The sequence below is a fragment of the Borostomias antarcticus genome, assembly GCF_949987555.1.
Source record: "Borostomias antarcticus genome assembly, chromosome: 10".
Lineage (NCBI taxonomy): Eukaryota > Metazoa > Chordata > Actinopteri > Stomiiformes > Stomiidae > Borostomias > Borostomias antarcticus.
In genome coordinates, this window is record NC_140243.1 from 9644262 (window position 1) to 9671761 (window position 27500).

Sequence of the window (27500 nt, forward strand, 5' to 3'; positions counted from 1 at the left end):
GTAGTCTATACTGGAGCCTGACGAGAGGCCCGCGGGAGTGAAGCAGACAGCAGATGGGAGCGATCAGCAGCATATGCAGTGCAGTAAGATGAGTCTGGTTCTGTTCTGATCCCTGGCCCTGTTCATGCCCTCTGAGGCCTGGGAGGGCCGTGTCTCAGCAGTCCGCTCCCACGTGCCAGACGGGGGTTTCTCCTCTCAGCAGGTCCTCAGGGGGGTTGAGGCACCGGGAATTGGTTTGGAATTGGGGCCTCACCCACACGATGACATTTGCACAGATCTCTGTCCCAGACAGTCATCCAGGAGCATGGGAGAAGGTGACTCATGTGGGTCCAACACTATGGAGGCCATCTGCTGTTCGGGGGAGGGGGGGGGGGGGGGGGTTGTAGACATTTTGTAGGGTTTTTATTTGGTCTTGCCTTTTGATATGTTAAAAGATTTACACTCCAGAATAGATTTTTGCAATCAAATGTTACTTACTGTATATTCTTTTTGTACTTGTTGACCATCGTAGCTGCTTTTCCAGATGCTAGTTTAACCCTACGAGACATAGCTCTACATCACATGAGCGACATGCAGCAATCTCATACAGCAACCATGCACAACTCTGATATACAGTTTAATATATATTGATATTTATGTCCACACGGCATGGAAGCAGGCCAGACACAGCCATGAAGGTCGTCCCTCTGGTGCTCCTGCACATCCTGGTACTCAGCCCTAACTTGTCTTGTTACGATGAGACAAAACTCTGCTTACTACTACTAATAAAGCTAAGACTCTTCTACAACTAACCTGTTCTGGAAATCACTCCCCGATGGTAGCTTCCCACGTGTAGTTTTCTACCCATTGACGACCTCCTTAGCTCTAGATCTACAGTAGTTCTAGGGTTTTGCTGTACAGTAAGTATGTATAATGTGTTTGATGTTAACTGTTTTCTAGACTTGAATGATGATTTTTGTGTGTGGTTAAATTGGGTTTGCTACCGGTGGTTGTTGTTTTGTCGTTGTTTGTTGGAACATAAAGCACAAAGAAGGAACGAGCTGCGATTGGGTGGGTTCAGCTCGGACGAGGAACCTCTCAGAACCCTGAAGGTCCTTCAACTCTCACATCCTCTCAGAACCCCCGGTCCTTCAACTCTCACATCATTTCAGAGAATCAACAGCATCCGAGAAAGAACAGGACCTCCTCTCACTCTGTCCCCCTGGCGCTCGTGTCCAGTCTCAGCCCCCTCAGTGTCCAGTCTCAGCCCCCTCAGTGTCCAGTCTCAGCCCCCTCAGTGTCCAGTCTCAGCCCCCTCAGTGTCCAGTCTCAGCCCCCTCAGTGTCCAGTCTCAGCCCCCTCAGTGTCCAGTCTCAGCCCCCTCAGTGTCCAGTCTCAGCCCCCTCAGTGTCCAGTCTCAGCCCCCTCAGTGTCCACTCTGTGACTAGGCTTATTCTCCGTGGGGGTCGGCAGCAGGCAGCTTCAGTGAGTGAAACCTCCGAACCTCAAGAACCACAGCGACCTATTCAAATCAATCGGATACGTTTTGCTGGTATTGTACTGATTCACATCAGACTGTGTGTCCTAGACTGTAAATGACATTCTCTGTCTGCTTGGGTGTCTGCAGCCTCCTGCCTCCCCTGTCCAGTACAGGACGGTAGCCACGGAGAGGCCGGGGCCCCTGGACCTCCAGAGCTGTGGGGCTTCTGCTGCTGACCTGGGGCTGGGCGGCACACTCTGGCCCGTCGGTGCCGTAGCTGGGCCAGCTCTGCCCGAGCTCTCAGCCCATGGGTCAGATTTCAAACATTTGGAGAGTCGAGGCCATTTTTGTGTCACCGGCTGGTGCTGGATCTGAACATTTCATATTAGCCCTGCAGTGGCTGGACCCTGATGAAGCGTGTGTGTGTGTTTGTTTGAGGGGATGTTTATTGCGAGGTGATGGGGACCACTGTGTGTGACAGACCACTGGGGGTTGTCCTGGTTTGTGTTCTGAGATGGAGTGGTGGGTGGAGAGAGGCTGTTTAAAAAAAAAAAAAAAAAAAAAAAAAGTGGTACGAAACACTGTTTGAACTGATTTAGTCGTCCTTCTCAGTTGCCTGTGTAGAATGAACCCGACGTTCCACTGCATTTGCCACCTCACCTGGTATAGCCGGGTTCCTGCATGTCTAGTGCTGTCTGTTCATGTTCAAGGAGCTTCTCACTCATGACAGGCCTACGGCACCGTGTGCATATTCAGACCTGATGCACACAATTTACAACAGCAGTGTATAGCCTAGTTCTTTTGAATTCCACCATCGTTGATTGATCAAATAATCGTGCATTGTCTTCACATTCTCTGCCTGCCGGGGACGACTAGGGCAGTTGCTTAGTGTGTTCCTGCCAACGTGACATGTTCCTACTGTAACTGTCCTTGTGGGAACCCGAGGTAGCACTAAAGTCTGCTTTATTCAACTAAACAGGATTCTCCTTAATGCCAAGGTGACTTACTTGATTATGTTTTGGGTTATGATGATTTTTTATATAGTATACTGTATGTCTGATGGTGAAATTGGCATCCATGTGTTGGCACAGGTCTGTGTGCACAACATGCTGAAGTATCAGAGGGAATAGCACATTTTCTTTAAAAAAATAAATAAAAGACCACAACAATAAAAGCTAATGGTTTCCACAATGTGAAATCGTCGTGTTTCTAATCAAGCGTGTTTGTGGTTGTGTGGGTGTGTGCGTGTGCTCTTCCCTCTACTTTTTCCAGCACTCTTAGTGACCTTGCTTGTCTGCTGTCCAAGAACATTCACAGACACTGGAGACTTGGCCGACGGACAGAACAGTCACTTTCTGTCTTCTCTTCCTCCCATCACTCTGTTCTCTTCCTCCTCTGTCCTCATCCATCTCTTCACCATGAAGTTTAGTTGTAACTGTGGGTGAGTGAGAGCAGTGGAAATTTAGCTTTTTTGCTAAGACTGACACATTTACACCTGTGGTTGATTAATGTGTACTGTCCCTGTTCAAATAAATAAATGAAATGAGTGGAGCTACCATGGAGATCGGTTGAATGAGACGTGTTTATAGGCACAAGGTCATAGTGTATAAATAATGAATGTGTCTGTGAGTAAGCAAGCAAGAAATTAGGCGCATCTATCTGAGCTAGTGAGAGCCTCTATGTGTGTGTGTGTGTGGGGGGGGGGGTTATAGGGGGAGAGTGACAACAAGCTTAATTAGACTACTGAAGTGTGAAGGAGGAATATTAGGTCTTGTTGCTTGGCATGATGGTCTGAATACAAATCAAGTTCTCTATCTCTCTCCCTCTCACACACACAGACATACACCCAATCACAAAGCTTTGAAATGTCGTAGTGTATTTGGTGTACATTTCCCCTCTTTACATGCAAATATGGAAGAGAACTATAAATAGCTGATGAGGCCTATTGCAACAGAGGAGGATATAGTCCATCACACGTTGCGGGTGCCACTACAATGTTATTTTTGACAAGTGCCTGTTGATGAGAGAGGTTGCATGTGTTAAAATGTCACTAATTTACTTGCGTGTCACGTGCGCCCTCGTGTGACTAAACTTGGTAGCAGCTACAGAAACAATGGCGACTTACATGAGCGTAATGTCAACTTCCAGTAGCAAGCTATATTGACAAAGGACACTTAAAGAAAGAATAAACGCCCCAAATAACTTGATAGCCTCCAATTTCAACGTGTGCCTCCTGGTCTGAAAGTTAGTAAGTGTTCGGTGTGATCGCTTGGCATACATAGCATGGGACCTAACCCGCTAGCTAAGTTGATGAGAGGCTGTAGCTAGCTTGCTAGAATAGGATGCATGCAGCTAATAGTATAGCTAGCCAGAGTCCTTTTGCAATATTTTTCCGACTCTCTCCGGCAGTGGTGATGTCCAGACTGTGTGTGGTATGCGGGGGCTCTCGGGGCATTGGAAGGGCGGTGTCTCGCCTTCTGGCAGACAGAGGCTGCAGGGTGGCCGTGGTGTCCAGGAGCCAGGACGCTGCCCAGGCTGCCGTGGCTTCTCTGAAAGGAGGTTGGTACAGGAGCCTACCTACCTCCACTTGTATTGCCTCAATGACTATAGTTGAATTGGTCACAGCATATTCCACGGAGTATACTGATACAACAATCTCAATCCAATGTCCAATTCATTGTGTTTAGTGAACTTGGTGGAGGTTTCCGGTGATAATCGGACTGTTATGATGACCAACATTCAAAATAATTAGGAGTTTCTTTACCCTTGTATTCTAGCTGACCATGTGGCATTCAGCTGTGATATATCCAAGGAGCAGGATGTGCAGAAGACGTTTGAGTTGATCCAGAAGACATGTGGAAAAATCTCTTACCTTGTCAATGCTGCTGGCATCAACAAGTAGGATGCTTGTGTGTGTGTGTGTGTGTGTGTGTGTGTGTGACTAGGATAAATAGGAAAAATACATTATAAATATCCCTCTCTCTCTCTGTGTGTGTGTGTGTGTGTGTGTGTGTGTGTGTGTGTGTGTGTGTGTGTGTGTGTGTGTGTGTGTGTGTGTGTGTGTGTGTCCAGAGACGGGTTGTTGCTGAGGGCCAGACCAGAGGACATGCTGGCTGTGCTCCACACCAACCTGCTGGGGACTAACCCTGTGTGTGTGTGACTAGGATAAATAGGAAATATACATTATAAATATCCCTCTCTCTCTCTCTGTGTGTGTGTGTGTGTGTGTGTGTGTGTGTGTGTGTGTGTGTGTGTGTGTGTGTGTGTGTGTCCGTCCAGAGACGGGTTGTTGCTGAGGGCCAGACCAGAGGACATGCTGGCTGTGCTCCACACCAACCTGCTGGGGAGCATGCTGACTTGCAAAGCAGCACTACGGGGCATGATGCACTCTCAGGGAGCAGCCATTGTCAACATAGGTATGGACGTTAGGAAACAATAACTATATTATAATAAACTAATTTTAGGTGAGGTGAATTGGTTAAACCCTCTCCTTCAACGAAACCCTGCCCACCCACACCATCAAGCTAGCCAGCCTTTACAAGGTAGCTTTGGGAGGAGGTCAGTGATGTTGTGTAAGTCAGAGGACCCAAGATCGGAGGCCAGTGAGGTGACAAGTGAGTGGAAGCAGTACTGATGACCGACACAGTGACACCTGTGACATAAGAACACTTTCCTCACATTAATATGTAGAGAGATATCCAACTGTTTTCGATGTCTCCGTTTGTGTGTTGCTGCTCACTTCCGTGTGTGTTTGTAAATCCATGTGCGTGTAATTGCTGTGTAATTGCCGTGTAATTGCCGTATGGCCAATAAACAACCTCTGGGGTCCTGTGTAATGTAATGTCAATACAGTAAACATGTTTCTAGTCTGGCCACTAGGTGGTGGTATGTGGCGTGTTTATTGAAGGGCCTGGTTGTTGTGTCCAGTTATTGATGCTGACCTCCATGCTGTGTAGGCTCGGTGGTGGGTCTGAAGGGGAACGCTGGTCAGGCGGTCTACAGCGCCAGTAAAGCTGGCCTGGAGGGCTTCACACGCTCGCTGGCCAAAGAGGTCGCTTCACGCAACATCCGTGTCAACCTCCTGGCCCCGGGTAGAACCTCATCACTCTCTCCCCCCCCCCCCCCCCACTTCCTTCCTTTGTTCTCTCTCTTGTTGTCTGTTCCGTCTCCTCTCAAGTGGTAGAGGTGGTTTTGTCCCCTCTGACCCTGACCCTCCCCTCTCCCCCCCAGGGTTCATCCGGACCGACATGACGGCGGGTCTGAGGGAGGAGGAGCGGGTGCAGTCCATCCCCCTGCGGCGTTTCGGGGAGCCTGAGGAGGTGGCCCAGGCCGTGGCCTTCCTCCTGGAGTCGCCCTATGTCACAGGACAGGTGCTGGTGGTGGACGGAGGTCTGCAGCTGGCCATGTAGCGGCAGAGACGGGCATCAGCCCCGGAGACAAACGCCTGCTTGGCTACACGGTGGTGTCAGCCCCAGAACACAGCTAACCAGCCAGAAGACTGGTGTCAGCCCCACAACACAGCTAACCAGCCAGAAGACTGGTGTCAGCCCCAGAACACAGCTAACCAGCCAGAAGACTGGTGTCAGCCCCAGAACACAGCTAACCAGCCAGAAGACTGGTGTCAGCCCCAGAACACAGCTAACCAGCCAGAAGACTGGTGTCAGCCCCAGAACACAGCTAACCAGCCAGAAGACTGGTGTCAGCCCCAGAACACAGCTAACCAGCCAGAAGACTGGTGTCAGCCCCAGAACACAGCTAACCAGCCAGAAGACTGGTGTTAGCCCCAGAACACAGCTAACCAGCCAGAAGACTGGTGTCAGCCCCAGAACACAGCTAACCAGCCAGAAGACTGGTGTCAGCCCCAGAACACAGCTAACCAGCCAGAAGACTGGTGTTAGCCCCAGAACACAGCTAACCAGCCAGAAGACTGGTGTCAGCCCCAGAACACTGCTAACCAGCCAGAAGACTGGTGTTGGCCACAGAACACAGCTAACCAGCCAGAAGACTGGTGTTGGCTGCAGAACACAGCTAACTGGCTACACAGCCATAATTGTACGATCACACATGGGCAAAATCAGTGAGGGGATCTTGAAGAAGTCAGGCCATGATCCACATGGAGGAGGTCTGCTTATGGAACTGTAGTAGCAATGTGGTGTAGTAGTATAATTGTGTGTCGAAATCAAAATCTCATAAAGAACTGCTCAATGAAAGAAAAAAAGTTCCTTCCCTTTGCAAGTCTGTTACATTGCCTTTAAATCTTAAACAGTACTCTGCATAGGAATTGTGATCCAGAATCGAATTTAAAATAAGTAACAGCTCATTAGTATAGTATACTGTAACTGAAGCGAGGTGCTGAAGCTTCCTGACCACACTGGTTACACTGGTCAGGACTGAGACGAGGCGGCACATAACACATGAATCATGTATGATGTATTTTGCGTGTGAAAGAAAGAGTGGCATTTTCATGAAGTGGGGCACTGTATGGTTTAGGGACTCATGGGGGTGGATGTCCAAATGAAGGTCCAGACCATCTCTCTGCCCCCCAGAACCTCAGACTTGGGCCTGTAGTTGTGTCTCTGTAGTATATTGATCCCTGGAGGGGGGGGGTCTGTCGACGTGTCTACAGAGCTGCGAGTCACTGGGTACAGCTCCACCCTGGGGGGTGTGTGGCTTAGTTTGAGTGACAGGCAGTCGTGACTAACTCGCTGACTCCAGTAAGTCTGGCCCTGTTCAGCCTGTCATGCCCCCTGGGTCTTCACTTTGATCAGCAGATTTAATGCTGTTACTCTCCATGACTCAGAGGCAACTGGCACTGACCAAAGTTCTCATGTTTCATTCCTCTGGGAGACCCCACCCCCCCCTACCCCACAGGGCCGGCCCAAACACACACCCCCACAGGCCCCCTGGGTCCACCCCAGGATGGGGCCTGTGTATAGGGGTCTGACCACAGCTGGAGGGGGTTAGGTGGGGGGGATATTTTTAGAGCATGTTTTGAGTGTCTGGTTACATCTGTGGACCTGCGGGGTGGATGGATGAGGTCAGAGGTCACCGTTACGCTCAGTGCGGAGAGATCTGAAATGCTGTGATGTCATGTGTTATTTCCTCTAGTCCGGAGACACACATACCTCGCTGGAGCATGCTCAGTCCCCTCCACGCCACGCCCAACCGGCTCGCTGCTCACCGGTGACATCACAAACGGTCCATCAAGGGTTAGAGGATAGGGCTAGGTTGAAATTATGTTGCAGGGTGTGTGTGTGTGAGTGTGTGTGCTGCCTACAATTCTTTATACTGTATTACTTCTCTCTGTCTTTCCACCGTTATCTGTAGACTCAGATGTGTGTGTGTGAGCTGTGGATAAGGTTATGGTTAAGGTCCTATTCTGTCACCCAAACACTAACCTCTAACCCAAATGTTATTCTACAACTTAAACCATGTGTAGTCAGGAGAATATTATTATGACATTGTGGAATAGAAACACATAAATCAATAAATTTCTTAATAAAAAAAAGTTCTCAGTGATTGACATTGTTTTGCAAAGGGCCTTCTACAATCTACTGTACAATAACAGCATCTCACATTATTCAAGATAGATTGATTTTTATTATCTTTCATAAACTAAAATAATATCAGCAGAACAAGTCATATACAGAGTCATACACAGATCGGCTTAGAAATCACAACAGTTGTAGATGTGAACGCAGGCATGGCAGAGTGAAACATGCTGGTAATACAGAAGTGACAGAAATGATATATCAATACAATTCTGTGCATTATACTGTACCTTTCTACTTATCGTTAACTGTTGCAAACCTGCAACCTAAATGAATAATGGAATAATGAAAAAAGTTGCGTTTGTAATTAAATTGATTGTCATAAGTCATTTGGCACTGTACAAGTGCTTCAAAATCACATGCAGAGACATTGTGATTTAACAGGCCTACAGTCAGTGATTATTTAAGGCAATATACAGTATAGTTAGTTCCCTGGTATGATATTCTATGCAGGCAGGATTACATTTGAGAAAAGGAAGGATCGCTAATATAATTTAAGTTTCTGGGGAGGGCAAATGCATCTTTCCTCCTCATACAAAAATAAAACAATCTGTGGAGTGTGATCAGTACACTGAAATCTTCATCAGGACTGTTTCATTTCAGGGAAGATTTAAAATTTCTAGAGTAAATCATCAATAAAAGAAAATAAACCACCTCCAGAATCAGTCATCACCATAGAAACACAATCATCATGACATCATCGTCAACAAAGTTCCTCCATCCATCCGTGGGCCGTCTTCACATCCCGTGGGTCGAATTCTGAAAAACTTCCTGTGTTCCCTCTCGTCTTGCCAACTTGCTCTGAGGGACTGCTGTCGCTGGGCTGTCAGGTCACCTGACCTTGCCTCATCCTTGCCTACCCCTGTCGTCCCGCCTCTGCTTCCTTCTACTCTGTACACCTACCACACCTGCTGGCTCCCAAAAGGCCCTCTCCACCAATCAGCTGAGAGCTACCGGCGTCATTCAGCCAACATTCTATCTCACACCTTAGTCACTAAACAGTTTGAACTTTCAGTCATTTTACTCAACAACGAAAACAGAGAAAAGTATTTGAAGGCCCTGCCTTGCGCAACATCTATGGTACTGAGCTAACCCAACTGTAGAACCGGACCAGGCTGATGTCTATGGTACTGAACTAAACCTACGGTAGAACCTGGCCAGAGTGATTTCTATGATAGTACGGTGCTATAAAACTACAAACAGGCACTGCTGCCGTCACTGTGCTGCCAGCCTGATCAGCCTGGGATGCCCATAGAAAAACAGACCTGAGGGTTCTTCTGGGTTCTGTCCATCCTCACTCAGGTCCCGGGACACGTGATCACTGCTCCAACCGCCACCCTCGCTCTCCAGAGGACTGTTCGTTCCTATCTACATAACCCTGACCCTTGGATGTGCCATGATCTGTGGGGGAGTATTTCATAAGATCATCAGAAAGGCATCTATCACAGATATTGTACACACAGTGGGATATTACAAATGGCTCCTCTGTAACATGCTTATCAATACTACTTTATTCAAGGTGAAACCTTCCGTTGTTCAGTCGAGACACTTGGCGGTATCTCAGGCACTGGGACTCCGCCGCTCGCAGACAGGACTGTGTTATGGCGGCAGTGTTATTATCAATATACATGAACCAATGTTACAATGAGACACACTCCCCCTTCAAGTCTCTCTTGGATCCACCAGGCCAGGCAGGAAACTCATAAAAGGACATTTTGTGAAATTTTTGCTTGAACGCTTCCCTTCAGCGGTCGTCGAGGGTGGATTAGTAAAACTCTGCAGAGATGGCCGTTCAAACGGAGCCTGGAGATGTATGTGTGATTGGTACTGAGTGAGATATCGAGGGGCGTGTCAGATGACCAAGACAGTAAGGACTACATTTCCCATCATCATGAATCCTTCAGTTCAAGGGAGTTGTAGTAGTAGTAGTAGTAGTAGCCCCCCCCTCCCCCCTCCCTCAAAGGTCAGAGGAGCACGTCTCAGGCGTTGTTGGAAGCAGGGACTGGTGGCTCTGGGGATCAGGGGTCGTGCGGTAGCGCCCCACGCTGGTCTCTACAGGTCATCGCTCTCCACCAGGCCTCCGGGCTGCAGGGGGGCGGAGTCGGGGAAGAAGGCGGCCTTCACGTCCAGCCCCCTTTCTGTCAGCGCGGCGTAGCGGCTCGCTGAGGGACGCACCTTCTTCAGCTTGGGGAGGTTGGGCTGCTGCCATTGGGCTGTGTATGGGGGGGGGGGGGGCAGAGGAGAGGATGAGGAGAGGATGAGGACAGGCTGAACACCATCAACGATGCTAAAGCTGTGTGTTGAACTGTAAGTGTCGGACAGAGAGAGAGAGAGACCTACCGTGGACGTCGAGGCGGGCGGTGCTGGAGACGATGCCCGCCTCGTTCTTGGCGGACACGGTGTACCAGCCGGCGTCCTCCTTCATGGCGGGCTGGATGATCATGCACAGGTAGCCGCAGTTGTCCTGGTGCATGCTGGGGAAGGAGTCGGAAAAACGCACACGTGAGTGCCATCCTCCGCTTACGGATTTTTCCGTTTAACACTTTAACACGGGACGTCATCCCGGAGAGACGACGGCGACGGCGGCGCCCTACCTGATCCTGTCCGTGTTGTGAGTCAGAGACTCGTTCTCTCTCTTCCAGAAGATCTGGGGGTAGGGCACGCCGGACACGCGGCACTCCAGACGCACGGGGTAACCCTCGGCAACGCCCGTGTTCTGCAGCTTCTCTATGAACGACGGGGCCTTGTGCATCTCTTTGGCTGACGACGAGAGCACAGTGTTACTCTGGTGAACTGAGGTTCTGACACCAGCGTGTGTGTGTGTACGTGTGTGTGCGCACGCGCGCGTCTACCTGCGACAATCAGCTCCAGGTTGAAGGAGTTCTGTCCGGCGCGGTTGCTGGCGATGCAGGTGTAGATTCCGGCGTCGCGGTTGGACACGGGCTCGATGACCAACGAGTGGACGCCGTTCTCTCTCACCAGCATCTTATGGGCGGAGTCAGGGCGGATGGTCTGGCCATTCAGCTGCCAGATCAGGTCTGGGGTGGGCAGGCCACTCACCTACAGGGGGCAGCACACCACTCTGTCAGCTACTACCCAGCAGGCAATACTTATGATAAAGCCACTGACCAGCAGGGGGCAGCACACCGGCCGTCAGCCACCTAGCAGGGCAGACTCATGATGAGGTTTATTTACTCAGTAAATGTGATGGTCTGACTCTGTTGAGTGAATGAGGCTTGTTTATTTGTAAAGTTAATGTGCTGGAATATTAGCACAGTAAGCACTGTGTTGCAGTGTGTGTGTGTGTGTGTGTGTGTGTGTGTAACAGCAGGGTGTGACTGCACCAGAGCTTGGTGTGTGTGTGTCTGGTGTTTGTCCAAGGGAGTCTGGTGTCCTGCATGTTTTCTCATGGGAACTGGCGGTCCTGTGAAATGACCTGTATGTAGCACCTTTTGCATGCCAGGGAAACCCGACCCCTGCCCCTCCCTCAGATCTGCCCAGCACAGCCCACCTGTGTGTGTGTGTGTGTGTGTGTGTGTGTGCGTGTGTGTGTGTGTGTTCCTGTGTGTGTGTGTGTGTGTGTCATACTAAGTGATGAAAGCGGTGAAAAGTAAGATAAGTAAAAGCTCAGCTTCTCTTCAGCCTCCAGCCGATGTTTTGGCGTGGAAAATGTGGAAACGCTTTGAAAATAAATATTGTCTATAAATATCTGTGACATTAAAATCCCAGGACATCCTGAGACTCTTTCTTGTTTATTCTTGGCAAGTATATAAAAAGGGTTTCTTTTCAGAGTGTGTGAATTCCTGTACAGCGCTGTTTTTGTTTGATATCAGTTTTCGTAACATCGTTTTCCAGCAGCGCCTGAGAGAGAGCGCAGAGAGAGGAGGGGGGGGGGGGCTGGCAAGAGAGACAAGGTGGGGGGGGTAAAAGAGAGACCAGGTGGGGAGGGTAAAAGAGAGACAAGGTGGAGGGGGTAAAAGAGAGACGAGGTGGGGAGGGTCAAAGAGAGACGAGGTGGGGAGGGTAAAAGAGAGACGAGGTGGGGGAGGGTAAAAGAGAGACGAGGTGGGGAGGGTAAAAGAGAGACCAGGTGGGGAGGGTAAAAGAGAGACGAGGTGGGGAGGGTAAAAGAGAGATCAGGTGGGGGGGGTAAAAGAGAGACGAGGTGGGGAGGGTAAAAGAGAGACCAGGTGGGGAGGGTAAAAGAGAGACAAGGTGAGGAGGGTAAAAGAGAGACGAGGTGGGGAGGGTAAAAGAGAGACGAGGTGGGGAGGGTAAAAGAGAGACCAGGTGGGGAGGGTAAAAGAGAGACCAGGTGGGGAGGGTAAAAGAGAGACCAGGTGGGGAGGGTAAAAGAGAGACGAGGTGGGGAGGGTAAAAGAGAGATCAGGTGGGGGGGGTAAAAGAGAGACGAGGTGGGGAGGGTAAAAGAGAGACCAGGTGGGGAGGGTAAAAGCTAGCGGAGGAAGATAAATGCAGAGAGAGTGAGAGACGGATCCCACTTAATCCCAGAAAAGTGACCCCAGCCTTTCTCTCCTCCTCCCTGATCCCTCCCTCAGCGTCAGACTGGTGCAGAAACATGTCACCTTCCCCCCGTTTCTCTATAGAACTAGGACTCACCAACACACACACACACACACACACACACTCCCTGTCATTAACGCACACACATACTGTACACACACACGCACGCGCACACAAACTCCCCATCACTAACACACCGAATTAGTGGGTGGATCTGCGCTAGTTTCTAATCCTATGATGAAGTATTTTCTCTGTGCAGGTATTCATCTTCGAGACTGCGTGTTCCTTCTCCGGATACCTTTACAGTAATCATCCGGTTTCTTTGGAACCCTTGCACTGTCATTTCTTTAGAACCCTGCCGCTGTTATTACAGAGAAATGTTCTGGGTGAATCGCGGGGCTGTCGTCGTGGGTTTTAGGGCGTGGCGTCACCTTGCAGTCCATTCGGCAGAGCTTGCCCTCCTGGACGATGAGGTCACCGGGCGCCTGCAGGAAGTGTGGCCGGAAGTGCCTCTCCTGGATGTTCTCGTTCTCGTCACCGCTGTCCCTGGACCTGGACCTGGGTCTGAGGGCGGAGAGAGAGAGAGAGAGAGAGAGAGAGAGAGAGAGAGGGGGGGGTTAACATTTTATTTAAGACTGGCAGCAGAGCCCAGTACACCCAGTGCCTCTGAAGGCTGCTTCTGATTGGCCCTCTGAGGAAAGGTCACAACCTCCCCGGTGCTCCCTGTCCTCCTGCTCGATCACAACAACTACGTCATCACCAGCGGAGTAACACGGGCCAGCTGTGAGGAGCGGAGCGCGGCCACGGAGGGATGGAAGGGAGAAGGAGAGAGAGAGATAGGAGGAAGAGCCACTGATAGGAGGAGGATAGAATAGAATAGAATAGAATAGAATAGAATAGAATAGAATAGAATAGAATAGAATAGAATAGAACAGAACAGAGCAGAGCAGAGCAGAGTCAGGTAGAGTAGAGTAGAGTAGAGTAGAGTAGAGTAGAGTAGAGTAGAGTAGAGTAGAGTAGAGTAGAGTAGAGTAGAGTAGAGTAGAATGGAGCAGAGTAGAGCAGAGCTGAAAAGAGTGGAGTAGAGCAAAGTAGATCGAAAGTAGAGCAGAATAAAGTAGAGCCAGAAGGTGCTCCCGTCTATTTACTCATGCAAACAGGACTTGAAGAGCGAGTTCTCAGTATCAAAACTCAGTCAAGATAATCTCTCTGGTTTTGGTTTACAAGTCTAGACTTACCCTTTATATGGTCCGTAACCCTTTTCAAAAAGGGCAACAATTGCAGCAACTTAGGGCATTCATTCATACACCTGATTAAGAGGACGTGTTTGCGAGTGTGTACTTGTGTTGAAACACAGGAACAGTGAATAGCCAGCTACAGCCTGCCAAACGCAAAGCACAATGTCCTTATGAACCACAACCAATGAGAGTTTGTCTATCCGCCTTCTCAATCGCGGCGTGATTCAGAGTGACCTCACCTGCGGATGTGTCCAGGGGTGGAGCGCTGGCTCCGACCCCTCTGGTTCACTGCCTGGACCATCATTCTGCCTGTACAGCTGACCCTCCCCTGAGGGAGAGAGAGAGAGAGAGAGAGAGAGAGAGAGAAAGAGAGAGAGAGAGAGAGGTTTAACCCAATGTGAGAAATGGAGGAACTTCGAGGCTGAACTCTCGACCCTCATGAAGGCTTTCGGGGTTTCCTGTCTTGCTCAACGCCTGCTTCCTGTCTTGGCTAGAGACCGTTATCTCCACACCTATTATTCCTCTGACTAATGGCTGCTGCCCAGGCCCACACCGTCAACACTGGCAGCCAGACTATTAGATCCTGCTAATCCTGTGTGTTTGTGCTCCTGTGTGTATGTGTGTGTGTGTGTGTGTATGTGTCTTTTCCCTTTTTTTTTGTTCCTGTATGTGTATGTGTTGTGAGTGTGTTTGTGTGCGCCCGCGTGTAGATGTTTATGTGTGTGTGTATATGTGTGTGTTTGTGTGTGTTCCTGTGTGTCCCCCGGCCCGTCCCCTCACCTCGGGGTTCCCGGCCATGATGGTGTAATTGCCGTCGTCGTCCAGGGAGGAGGCGGCGGTGTGCAGCGAGCAGGTCCCGTCCGGGTCGCGGCTGATCCGGTAGTGCTCGCTCCTCTTAGAGATCTGCTTCCCGTCCTTGAACCAGTACACCTTCGCCACACAGAGCACACACACAGTTACATCGCCGCCGTGTGTGTGTGTGCGTGTGTGTGTGTGTCCTCACTCTACCCCCCCCACCCCGCCCCCCGCCCTCTTCCTCCATCCATCCTCCCTCTCTCTCTGTCTCTCTCTCACTTTCCTCTCCTCTGTCACCACGGGACCTGTCGTCACCCTGTGATTAGCGAGCTCTGCGTGCCAGGTACAGCCCGGCCCGGCCCGGCCCAGGCCCGCGGTCACGGTCGGGTCCCAGACACAGAAGAGCAGCCTCACCCTGTCCTGTCCTGCCCTGCACACGCCGGCATGCCAGCCCAGAGAACAATGTGTCTGTAGTGAGAATGTTCCCCATTCAACAACATTGAGCCCCTCAGAACAATCCAACCATAATATTGACCGTGTTACACACACGCGCGTCGTCGGCGTGACATAACCGTCTAGGAACACCGACGCTTTTGCTTCGCTGGGACGCGGCGAAAAACATGGCAGTGGGGTGATTATTTTGGTGGAGCCTGTGAGTACAGTCGACGACGATGCGAGTGAACTCTGACCTTTGGCTTGGGGTCTCCGGCGACCTTGCAGGAGAAGGTGACGGGCATGCCCTCGAACACCTTGTAGTGCTTCAGCTTCTGGTCCAAGGAGGGTGCCGCCCCCTGGCCGGGCGCCGCCTCGCCGTGCTCCACGTCGTCGTCCGACTCCTCCACGGGCGAGCGCTCCAGACGGAACTCGATCTCGCTGATCAGACGCTGCTCGAAGCTGGAGACCTTGTACTCCTGTTAGTGGGAGGGAGGAGAGAGAGATAGAGAGAGGGAGAGAGAGAGAGAGAGAGAGAGGGACAGAGAGAGAGAGGGAGAGAAAGAGAGAGAGAGAGAGGGAGGGAGAGAGAGAGAGGGAGAGAGAGAGAGAGAGAGGGACAGAGAGAGAGAGAGAGAGAGAGAGAGAGAGAGAGAGGGAGAGAAAGAGAGAGAGAGGGAGAAGGAGAGGTAGAGGGGGTCTTGTGTTAATGACTTGTATAGCTGAAGCCCCCCCTCCTGGCAGAACAGAAAACCCCACAGACACTGTAAGGAGAAATGTGATCCATCAGAAATCCGTTGAGCAAGCGCATTCCGTCGGCGTGCCGATCCGCGTCACGTACGATCACTCCATCACACGTACACACTTCTCCGCGGCGAGCTATTAAACGCCCCGCCCCCCCACCTCTCAGCACGCATCGTTCAGCGCCTGTCTTTCTAGACACTCTCTCGCTATTCCCCGTTCTCCCTGAGAGTCTTTCACCCCCCCCCCCGTCACCCCTCTCTCCCTCCATCTCCATCAATCTGTCATCCTCCTCTCCTCCCTGGATGCTCCTGGCCTGGGGAGGCGCAGAGACCATCTGGAGACGAGGGATGACTGATGGCACGCCAGACAGATAATTACAGGCCTCGGATGCAGCTGCGTCTCCCTCTCTCCCCCCGCCCCGCCTCCCCACCTCTCTCTCTCTCTCTCTCCCTCTTTTCCTCTCTCTCTCCCTTTCTTCCTCTTTCCTCTCCTCTTATGTCCCATAATCCTGCTCGACTCACGCGACTCGGCATGTGTGAAGAGCTCGCATGCGTCATGCACGAGAACGCGTCCTAGCGGAGCTGATGAGGGTGAACCCTGGGGATGGAAAGGGTCACTCGAGAGACACACAAGGTGGTCGAGTCGGCCCCCCGCCGCAGACAGGGGGCGGTGATGCGCAGAGCGAGCGACAGACCGAGACCCCGGGCAAGCGTCTCTCTCCGGGAGAAAGGCGCGGCATGCAAACATTATACACACCGTACACACTGTTAACACTGCTCATACTGTAGTAGAGTCTGGGTGGGGGTGTGTGTGTGTGGGGGGGGGGGGGGTCTCTTGGCTTTAATACTGGACACACACACACACTCCCGTGATTGCAAGGCCATCGGCAGGCTGGTAGGTAGGCTGCGTTATCCGTGACCGCAACAGGACCGTGAATGAATGAGTTAGTTGGTTAGTTTTATCTTCAGCTTTCTGTCGAAATGTTTTGTCTCTTATCGGCTCATTCCCAGAGCAAGTCCTGTTCCAGTCCCAGTGTGAGAACACAGGAGCTTAACAACAGCTACAGTTAACGTTAGCCCTTCGAGGATTGGCTTACACATGGGTGGTGACCACACACAGAGAGTAAGAGAGAAGGGTGGGGTAAGAAAGAGAGAGAGAGAGAGAGAGAGAGAGAAAGGAGCATAAGGCTTAATTAACCTTTTGAGGGACAGATTCTATATCAGGTGATCTGCTGCCCTGTGAAGAGACAGAAGAACAGAGAGGTGACATCTCTGTGTATGGAGACACATCATGAGAACACTGTGTGTGTGTGTGTGTGTGTGTGTGTGTGTGTGTGTGTGTGTGTGTGTGTGTGTGTGTGTGTGTGTGTGTGCGTGCGTGCGTGCGTGCGTGCGTGTATGTGTGTGTGCGTGTGTGTGTGTGTTTGTCCATACCTGCTCCCAGACTAGGAAGTGTATGATAATATCATCATTATCCTCACCACATTATGTACATGTATACACTTCCTATCAATCTGTACATGACAGGCATTGGTGCGTTCCCAGGCAGGCCAGGCGTACAGGCAGGAGAGTGGCCAGACCAGAGCCATGCAGAGCAGACAGAGCTGACAGGCCCGACCCAGACCCAGACCCACATCTAGACCTAGACCTAGACCTAGACCCAGACCCACATCTAGACCTAGACCTAGACCTAGACCCACATCTAGACCTAGACCCAGACCCACACCTAGACCCAGACCTAGACCTAGACCCAGACCCAGACCCAGACCCACATCTAGACCTAGACCTAGACCTAGACCTAGACCTAGACCTAGACCTAGACCAAGACCCAGGCCTAGACCTAGACCCAGACCCAGACCTTGACCTTGACCTTGACCTAGACCTAGACCTAGACCCAGACCCAGACCCAGACCCAGACCCAGGCCCAGGCCTAGACCTTGACCTAGACCCAGACCCAGGCCCACACCTAGACCCAGAACCAGGTCCATACGCTACCATACGTGTGTGTGTGTGTGTGTGTGTGTGTGTGTGTGTGTGTGTCAACACTATGTAGTAGCCTGTCTCATAAACAGAGGAGGAGGACCCTGTTTACTCCCAGACTTAACATAACGTTCCCCGTGTAAAAAGTCAAGACTGAAACACGCGTCAATAAGCCCAGCGTTCATGACTGAATCCGTCTGCTGGTTCACACTGGCTCACACGTGCTGGGAGAGGCCTCCTTGTCTGTCCTGACCACATCAATTTGTGCTATAAACATAATAAACAAGTCTTAACGGAAGTGTTTGCACATTGGAACACCCTTCTGAGATCCTTGGTGGAGTACGATGGTGACAAGTGTGCGCATGTGTGTGTGTGTGTGTAGTGTAAGTGTGTGTGGTGTTTAGTGTGCATGTTTGTGTGTACGGTTTCCTCCAGCTGTGTGTTCCTAGGGGGCGGGGCTAGCGTACCTGCGTGGCTGGCTCCTCCTCCGGTTCCTGGGCGCTTAAGACCGTGGCGGCGTTGTCCGCCCCTAGCAGCCTACGAGCCATCTTCTCCTCATAGGTTAACCTCTGGAAGCAGGGATTAATGGATCAGGAGGGGTTAGTGTGTGAGTCGCCCAAACACACACACACAAACACAGGATCAGGTGGGCTGTCTGAGCCCAGGAATTAGGGAGGGGCCATGTTAATGGAGAAAACGTGTGTGTGTGTGTGTGTGTGTGTGTGTGTGTGTGTGTGTGTGTGTGTGTGTGTATGTGTGTGTGTGTGTGTGTGTGTGTGTGTGTGTGTGTATGGACTATTCCTACTCTCCTGGGGCTAGGACCCTTACAGACCCTCTAGCCTGTAATCACAGCATGTCTACATTAGACTAGCTCTGATCTATCTCAAGTATGTGGGTTATGTGAGTTCTGCTGCGTTCTCTGAATAGTGAGTGATTAGATTTAGCTTGAAAAGATGGAGGGCTTGTTAATGAGTGTTAATGATGATGATGATGATGATGAGGATGTGTTACTGGACACTCCCATTCCATAATGGTCACTTTTGTTCCCGGCACACAGCCATCAGCATCCATAGGGTCACACACACACACACACACACGCACACACACCTGTTGTCCGTTGCTCATGCGCTCCTCCTTGAAGCGCAGCTTCCTCTCCAGGTCCTGGATGACGGCGTCCTTGGTGCCCTGGATCTCAAAGTCGGAGGCGATGCGAGGGGTGGACCTGGCCGACTTCCTGGGGAACGCACTGCGGAACGCACGGCAGCAGAACACCCCACGGGTCAGAACGTTCAAACATATGGTATCGCTTAGAACTTAGGAACCCATTCACACTCTACCGCTGCTTCTCTATGTACCTCTCTCTCTCTCTCATCCCCCTAATCTGGACATTTGCAGCATTCCACACGCTGTCTTATCTCCCTCCCCTCCTGCAAGAATGCCAGGGTGAGGGGAGACCAGGGGAGGGCAGGAGAGAGGGGTTCGATCGAGCAGAGAGAGAGAGAGAGAGAGAGAGAGAGAGAGAGAGAGAGAGATGAGAACAGCCCTGGATCCAGAAGGCCGGCCTGACAGACAGAGTGAGTGTTGCTGACCAGCCCGCCATTTTAGGACGGAGCAGTCAGAGCCAGTATCGTGCGCATCGGCCCGGGTCTCTATCAAGCTGGGTCAACGGACGAAGCCCAGCTCTGAGGGTCTGTCCGGCTAGGGAGGGTGGTTCTGGGAAATGTTGTTCTGCTGAGGAGAATGCCCAGAGGCGTGTTAGGATCTCAGCTATGCGTGAACCCTGATGTTAACTAAATATGGTCATCCGACTGTTTGTTTGACACTGACACACCCCTCGTGCTTAAGTCCTGGTGTGCGTTTTCCTAGGAAATGGGGATAGCGCCTCTGGCTTAAGACGTGCACGCAAGCACACACACGCACACACACCTCAGGACTCAGAGCGGAGGTTTTTGGCCTGGGTGTGTGTGTTTAAAAGCCCTCTGTGGCCAGCGCTGTGCTGTAAACATGCTGGATAAGAATGTAAACATGTCAACTTGCCCAGCCAGCAGGGAGGGCTTCCCCAGAACCAACACAGAGGCTCAGACCGCTGCACCACCACTTACAGTCTAGTCTACAGGGGCTGAGAGAGATTGTGAACATACGTGTGTGAAGCGAGAGCATGCGTGTGTGTGTGTGTGTGTGTGTGTGTGTGTGTGTGTGTGTGTGTGTGTGTGTGTGTGTGTGTGTGTGTGTGTGTGTGTGTGTGTGTGTGTGGAGAGAGGGAGTATGTCTGTGTGTGTGTGTGTGAGTATGTGTGTGTGTGTGTGCATGTGCGTGTGTGGAGAGAGGGAGTCTACAATATGTATGTGTGTGGAGCAAGAGTGTGTATGTGTATGTGTATGTGTATGTGTACGTGTATGTGTGTGTGTGTGTGTGTGTGTGTGTGTGTGTGTGTGTACTCACACTGTCCCGTTGCCTTTGGGCAGGCCCAGGGCGTTGACCGGGGGCGTGGCGGGCGTCAACGGCGTGGAGGAGGGCAGCACCGAGGACAGGAAGCTGGAGGCCGGAGACGGGGGGACGGAGGCGAAGGGGGAGGAGCAGTCGGACAGGACCGGGGAGAAGGCGGGGCCGGAGAAGGACAGGGGCAGAGGAGGGGGGTGGCGGCGGCGGCGGCGGCGGGAAGTCCTGGGCGGCGGCGCCCGAGGGCGAGGGGAGGCTCCCGGCGCTGAGGAACGGCGGCGGGGGCGGGGGGAAGGACGGCGAGCCAGGGGAGTCCTGGATGCCGGCTTTGGCGAAGGAGGGGGGCGGCGGCTGCTGGAAGGGGGGCAGGCTGACCCTGCCGAAGGGCTTGTGTGAGGCCGGGGAGGACAGGGGGGAGGGTAGGCTGGAGCCGGACGAGCCCGAGGATTGGGTGACGTAGCCCCCCGGGGGGCCGCCGCCGCCAGGGCTCTGGGCGGCGATGAACTGCTTGGGGCGCGCGTAGTTGAAGGTGCTGGTCTGCATGGCGCTGGTCTCCAGCTCCTGGAAGGAGGGGGGCGGGGGGAGAGGAGGAGAGGGCGGGGCAACTTCCTGGGGCTGCTGCTGCTGCTGTGGCGGGGGCGGGACTTCCTGCTCCTGGTGCTGGAGCCAACTGGCTGCTTCCTGCTGCTCCAGCAAGATCTGATCCTGCAGCTGCTTCAGCTGGGCCGCGTTCCTGGGAGGGAGAGAGGGGGACAACATGGACGCCGGTCACACCGCCGCTCAGTTGGGAACATCAGACAGACAGAACGTTGGAGAGAACATCAGACAGAGAAGAACGTTGGCGCGGACATTAGACAGATAGAGCGTTGGAGAGGACATCAGACACCCGATCAACGCTGGACTAAGTTGAAACAAGCTTGTCATCTGAATCGGAGCGGGGTCACGCACACCGACTCTGAAACAATGACTCTCTCACACACATACTCACACACACAAACACATCCATGACAGAGAGCTTTAGATCTACTTCAGGGGTCAGAGCACACCCCAGGGAGCTATGACTGGTCTTCTAACCCCCCCCCCCCCCCCCCATCTCAAATCAGCACATCCTACAGCACACGTACCCAGCTACCTCCAAACCCTCTACTATGCTAGGGGAGCTGATAACCATGATACCAGCTCGCAGAACTGTAAAAATGTTGCAGCTGTAATCCATTTCAGCGTGACAGACACAAGGCCCTGCTCTCTCTCTCTCGATCTGAAAACTACCACTTAGGAGTCAACAACGGGGCAATGGCAGAGGATCAGCCTCTCGGCCGCGCAGAAACGTCGCTGTAAGGTTTCAGACGCGTTCTGAGGACGTTGCTGGTCACGGTGTAACCACACACGGAGCCGAGGGGATGACATCACAGCGGTGGGCCTCTCAGGAACGAGACCTGACATTGTTGCCCTGGGCCGGGATGGATAGGCTGTCGGGCCTGGGGTTAGGGAGTTCAAGCAGGCCAACCGAGTAATGTGTGTGTGCGAGTGTGTGATGCATGCATGTGTGTGAGGAAGTGTGTGTGTGTGTGTGGGGGGGGGGGGGGGGGCGTGTGTGTGTTCTGGGGTGGAAACCACTGCGCCTACAGCAGGGACTGATAGCCTATCAGCCTCCATAAAGACTTGTTAAAACCCCAGCTTGTCGACAACACGTCAGGAAGGGGAAAAGGGCGAGTGCATAGCCTCGTTTTACAACTTCCCCGGCGCTGCGGCGATAGCGCGATGACGACCCGTCCGTCAGGACAGAGACTTCGCAAGGCGAGAGAAACGCGCGCCCGCCTCGTCAGCGGTGGCGTGAGCTGACGTCTGTGCGTGACGACTGGTTGCTGTAGGTCAGCTAGCCTCAGTCAGAGAGGCCTTCGATAGCTCCGCTGGCCTACTTGCTGTCAGGACTCCACCCGGCCCTGACAGTCTAAATCTCTTCCAGATGTTGAATAATCAGTTTTCAGAGTTTTTTTTTTTTTCTTTCAATTTTTCATTTCATAGAGTCCAAGGGATAAGCCCCTCGCCACCCCCCCCCCCTCTCCCCCTCTCTCTCTCTAAACATTCAAAATGGAGGTATGCAATCTTTGACCTAAGTACCTACTGTAATAGCATTTGACTGTTGATCTGACAGTGAGCGCACCAGGAGACTGATTCTCCACACGAACAGGATCACTGCTAAACCCGCGGGCTCCTCCTGACCAATCACACGCTCCCCTCACGAGAGGGCCGACAGTCGCAGGACCGAACGCGCACTCTGGAACCGCCACTAAAGCCCCAGAAACGTCTTTGCTCTGTCATAAAACCCGGCGTGTTTCTCGACAGCGTGGTTCCTAATCCACCAGAGCGTCTCGGCCTATCTGCGACCTCTCTGATCTCCCGTTCTGCCCCCCTCCTCAGTGTCCCGCGTTCGAGCGTCCGCCGAAAGCGCTCTTTTCCATGGATGTTCTGGCAGCTCCGAGGAGGCAGCCCGGGCCTCCAGTCCTCCTCCGAACGTTCATTCCTTTTTTGGCTGTGTTCTCGGCAGCGGCGCAGACAGGAGCGCTCGGCCGCTCAAGCGGAGGGGGAGGGGGGGGTGCTTCATTTCCTCAGCGCCTCGTCTTTCTCCCTCGCTAGCCCGGCGCCTTCACTTGCCTCCGCATGAAAGAATGTGGAGACCCGGTAAAAAACAAAAACGCCTGCCTGCCCCTCGCGGTTTTACTGCCCCCTCCTAATGGCTGTGCCCGTCTGCATATAGTATATCACACTGTATAACCCCCTCACGGGCTAAATATATCTCAAACCTATTTTCTCTCTCTCCTCTGGAATTCTCCTGAATGCGTGTGTGTGCGCGCGCGGTGGGGCAGAGTGGATGCTAGCCAGCTGTAACTGACATCATCTGGTTGCCTTAAAAGGTGCTTTTTCTTTAGATAGAGCAGCTACCTCCAAACAAACACCTCTATTCATCACTCTCTTGCCCTTCTCTCTCCTATCTCTCCGTCACTCTTCTCTCTCTCTCTCTCTCCTATTTCTCTCTCATATCTTGCTCCTCTCTCTCTCTCTCTCTGCATGGCCACCAATCCTCAAATAGGGAAATGTCATGCCAAATTTACTAAACAACCCTCACATGATGTTGAGATGTATGCCCTGTTTGTCCCTCTGAATAGCAGGCCTCTTAGAGCCACTCTGACATTTTCCTTCAATCTAAATACGTTTCCACACAACTGAACCGACTGTTGTGCGTATTTCATATTGTACGGTTCTGAGTGGTCCGGTATTTCTATGGCCCATCAGTTCTAAGGTCAGTGTCTGATTTGCGGCTGCAGCAGCAGTTTAACAGCCCTTGTAAAGGTCTGCTTCTAGGACAGGGCAGAGGCAGGGTCAGGGAAAGGGTCAGACAGGGAGAGAGGGGTCACCTGCACCCTGATACTTTGAACTGTGGCCATCCGAACACTGTTACAATGAACAGACGAGATATGCAGCAGATAACCTGGAGGTATCTGTCTTGAATTAGATGCCAGATGAATGAGCCCTGATAGCAGAGGGCCAATTGACCACTTTGGCCATAAACCCTGAGAACAAAGGCAAGATTCCTGTAGTAAATCAAACTGTAGAGGAAACCCTGGGCCATTTGGACATTCAGCATAAATAAAGGTTAAACAAAAATGAAAAGATCTCTTAGAACTCGCTAGAACAGATGTGAGGACACGCTGAACCTCTGTGGAAGGTACGGCCTGGCCACCGAAAAAACAGCCTCTCCATTTCTCTGAAAAGTAGACGAAACCCTCTTCCGTTCCTCCATTTCTCTCTCTCTCTCTCTCTTTCTATCTCTCTCTCCCTCCCTCTCTTGTGGTACAGGGAGGCCTTGCAGGGACCTACTGTCGCCATGCCAACGGGCCAGTGTTGTGCCGCGGCGTGGCCAAGCCAACCGGCCCACGGAGGCCAGAATTACAGTGTGAGACGGATCCAGCTTCTCTGGCAGTCCAAATGTAACGCTACATTACCTCTCCCTCTCTTCCTCTCTCTCTCTCCCTCTCTCCCTCGTTCTCTCTCTTCATCTCCTAATTCTTCTCTCTCCCTCCATTTAGAGGTATAAATAGCCAAAGCAGTTAAACTTTATTTCTCTTCTCTCATCAAAAATACTTTCACTTGGACGCGATCCTGCGTGTAAATTCTTTAACACGGGGCCGGCCGAGGAGGAGGGGCCAGCAGGAACTGATTGACTTACCAGTCACATTACCCTGATGGTGGAAAGTGAAACAGGGAATCTGGTATTGCGTTTGTCATTGCAGCTGCTATAGTACCTGGACACACCAGCAGCCTTGTGAGCTAAAGTGACCGGTGAACAGCTTGACCAAGAGACTTTGCTGGACGTGTGCTTCGGAGCCCTGGGCTGCAGCGGTCGGACCTCTGCCATGGCCGCCTCCTCTTCCCTCCACTCTCCTGCCGTCTCTAGTCAACACACATCTCTCTCTCATCAGCCTCTCTGTTCGGCTCTCTTCCTTATCTCTCTCTCTTTCCTCTCCTCTCTCTCCCTTCTCTCTCTCCTCCCACTCCTCTCTCTCCCTCCTTTCTCTCTCTCTCTCTCTCTCTCGTGGATATAGTTGTATGCATAGTAGGGAGATGTTTTATTGGCCTCTGCCAGCACTGAAAGCAGGAAGCCGCCATGGGCCAACAGGATGTTGTTCTGTATAATTAGCGGGTAATAAGCGGGTTCCATCTGTAAACAACAACAAAAACAACAACAACAGGATGCTTCCTGCAATGTGTGTGTGTGTGTGTGTGTGTGTGTGTGTGTGTGTGTGTGTGTGAGAGAGACTATTCGTGCCTACCTGTTTAACTACAGAGGAAACAGAAAACAAGATGTGAAGCAACTCCAGCTACTGTATTGACCTCACGTGTCCCACAGTCTGAAGAGTGAGAATGGAGGTAGGGAAGAAGAGGAAGAAAGACTTACACTGTATTTATTTCCTAGTGTGTGTTAGCAGAGTCCAGTGCACGTTTGTGTGCATGTTTCTGGCTTGGAGAAAGCATGGCCTTGTCAAGCCTGAATGATTTCCCCCAAAACAGCCTCACTCTATGAGGCTCTGAATCACACCCCCCAAAACAAATACTGCCCGCTACCGTGGAAACACCCCCCCAGGTGACACTGCACCGCTACCGCGGAAACAAACTTGAGGTGGTGACAAAGCCACCTGTAGGTCTCAGACTGGGCCAGTGATGCACAGTCCAGAACAGACCCTCTGCCCAGAGTCCAGACCAAGCCCTTGAGCCAGAGTCCAGACCAAGTCTTTGAGCCAGGGCCCACCAGCAAAGGAACGAGAGGGTAAATCTGAGAGCACAACACACACACACACACACACACACACACACATGCCTGAGCACACCTGGTTCACGCTGGCCTCACTTGTATTCAGTGATGGCCACTCCCCCTTACAGTACATCCTCATTACTGATGTGTTAACCTGCACTTCTCTGACACAAACATAAACACAGTATTACCCAATACAAGCTGTCACTCTGACTGACTGACTGACTGGATGACTGACTGACTGACTGACTGACTGACTGACTGACTGACTGACTGACTGACTGGATGACTGACTGGCTGACTAACTGATTAACTGACCGACTGACTGGCTGACTAACTGATTAACTGATTAACTGACTGACTGACTCATTGACTGGCTGACTAACTGATTAACTGGGTGACTGACTGATTAACTGACTGACTGACTGACTGACTGACTGACTGACTTGACTCACTGTCTGTCTTGGTGTGTGATCGTCTGGGAAGTTTAGTGTCAGGCTCGGAATGGCTTCACAGGCTTCATATTCATATTCAATTTAACCTGAACTCAGAGCAGCTGCCATTAAAAACCTCCCTCCGGGACTGAGGAACAATGAGCTCTTTTAGGTTCCATCATGTCGTCTTCACAGCTGGGTCTGTCTGGTGGGATGGGTCTCTGTGATGTTCCACGCTGTAGGTTTCGAGCACAGCGGTGAAATAACGAAATAACAGCTTACGGGAATCTCCTCAGACAACACCCCGCTCTCAGCCCGCGGGCTGTTTACGCTCACCTTCACACCGACGGGGGAGATGCATCTCTGATCGAGATCAACTTTCGTCAACGAAACCGCGCTCAAACACAGGTGTGAGCACACCGACACAAACTAGCGTGAACACGCACACGCATGCGCACACGTCACACACACACACACACACACACACACACACACACACACACACACACACACACACACACACACACACACACACACACACTCCACCCTATGTTTGGCTCAGCGCTCTTTCCCAGGAGAGACTCGGAGGAGACGTCCAAGTTTCCATGACCGTTTCAGTGCACTCATACAATCACACTGGCGGGCTGACTGGCCCCCTGATGTCGAGGCGCTCCGCTGGCAACGAGCACACACTGTTGCTGAAGTGAGCCAAGAAATCAATACGCGGAGTATGAAGCAACGTTTAGCCTTGCTTTGTCACTGACGCCCGTTCGTTTAGTTTCTCACCGCCGGGACTTTCTCTTGCCTTTGTTCTCTTCTCCTCGCTTCCAAACGTTTCAAGCTCTACATGTTTCTGTCTTGTTCCCTTCCTCCTCCGCCATCTGCACCCCATCCCCCCCTTCTCTCTCTTCATCTCCTTCTCTCTCTCTCTCTCTCTCTCTCTCTCTCTGTCTAATTGCACACACACCACATAAAACACAACCAGACTGTTTACTTTTCCCCCTCTGTAAAAGCTGCACAGAGCGTGCGTCTCATTCCAACCAGACCAACAGTTCAGGGTTGCCCTCCTCCATCTGCCCCTTTCTTTATAACTCCCTTCCTCCTCCCTCTCCCTCCCTCTCTCTCTCGCACCCTTTCTCTCTTTCCTTCTCTCTCTCTCTCTGAATCAGTCTAAGCAGTCATCTCATACTGAAGGGTATTAGAGTTAGGTGAGGAGGGCACATAGCAATCAGTGTGCTAGGACTCTCTTCCTCTGTGTGTCTCTCTCTCCCTCCCCCTCTCCTTCCCTCTCTCTCTCTCTCTCTCTCTCTCTCTCTCTCCCTCCCCCTCTCCTTCCCTCTCTCTCTCTGTCTCTCGTTGACTCGTTCTGTCTGTTGTTTGGCGGAGTGGGTTCCTGTATAGCAGGAATGCCGAGGACATTCTTCCTGGGATCAGAATGGGAAAGACATCGCCATCAAATGGGATTAGCAGCAGGGGCAGGGAGGGAGGGGGGGAGGACAGACGAATAGAAAGAGAGAGAGAACGGGACCAGGAGAGCTTGGTCGTGGAGACACCGCCGCTGTTCTCTCCCACGACGGGTGTCGGCTAATCCAGC

At 51.9% G+C, this 27500-nt stretch overlaps 2 protein-coding genes across 2 annotated transcripts in view; one reads left to right on the top strand and one right to left on the bottom strand.

Annotated features, from left to right (window-relative positions):
* Positions 1–3873: 3873 nt before the first annotated feature.
* On the top strand, positions 3874–5966 carry cbr4 (carbonyl reductase 4; the record flags this gene model as incomplete). Its single annotated transcript, XM_084443820.1, has 5 exons — positions 3874–4018; positions 4237–4357; positions 4739–4875; positions 5416–5550; positions 5690–5966. 5 exons carry the CDS (start codon positions 3874–3876, stop codon positions 5866–5868), a joined length of 717 nt encoding a protein of 238 aa, XP_084299946.1. The 3' UTR covers positions 5869–5966.
* Positions 5967–8045: 2079 nt separating this feature from the next.
* The window catches only part of palld (palladin, cytoskeletal associated protein), a 56577-nt gene continuing 37122 nt past the window's right edge, over positions 8046–27500 (bottom strand). The window contains 13 exon segments of the mRNA XM_084444978.1: positions 8046–10223; positions 10351–10484; positions 10605–10770; positions 10863–11070; positions 12966–13098; positions 14012–14100; positions 14553–14702; positions 15257–15478; positions 16941–16979; positions 18190–18291; positions 18830–18968; positions 20165–20358; positions 20360–20894. Coding sequence (XP_084301104.1) covers positions 10063–10223; positions 10351–10484; positions 10605–10770; positions 10863–11070; positions 12966–13098; positions 14012–14100; positions 14553–14702; positions 15257–15478; positions 16941–16979; positions 18190–18291; positions 18830–18968; positions 20165–20358; positions 20360–20894 — 2272 coding nt within the window. The 3' untranslated portion in view covers positions 8046–10062.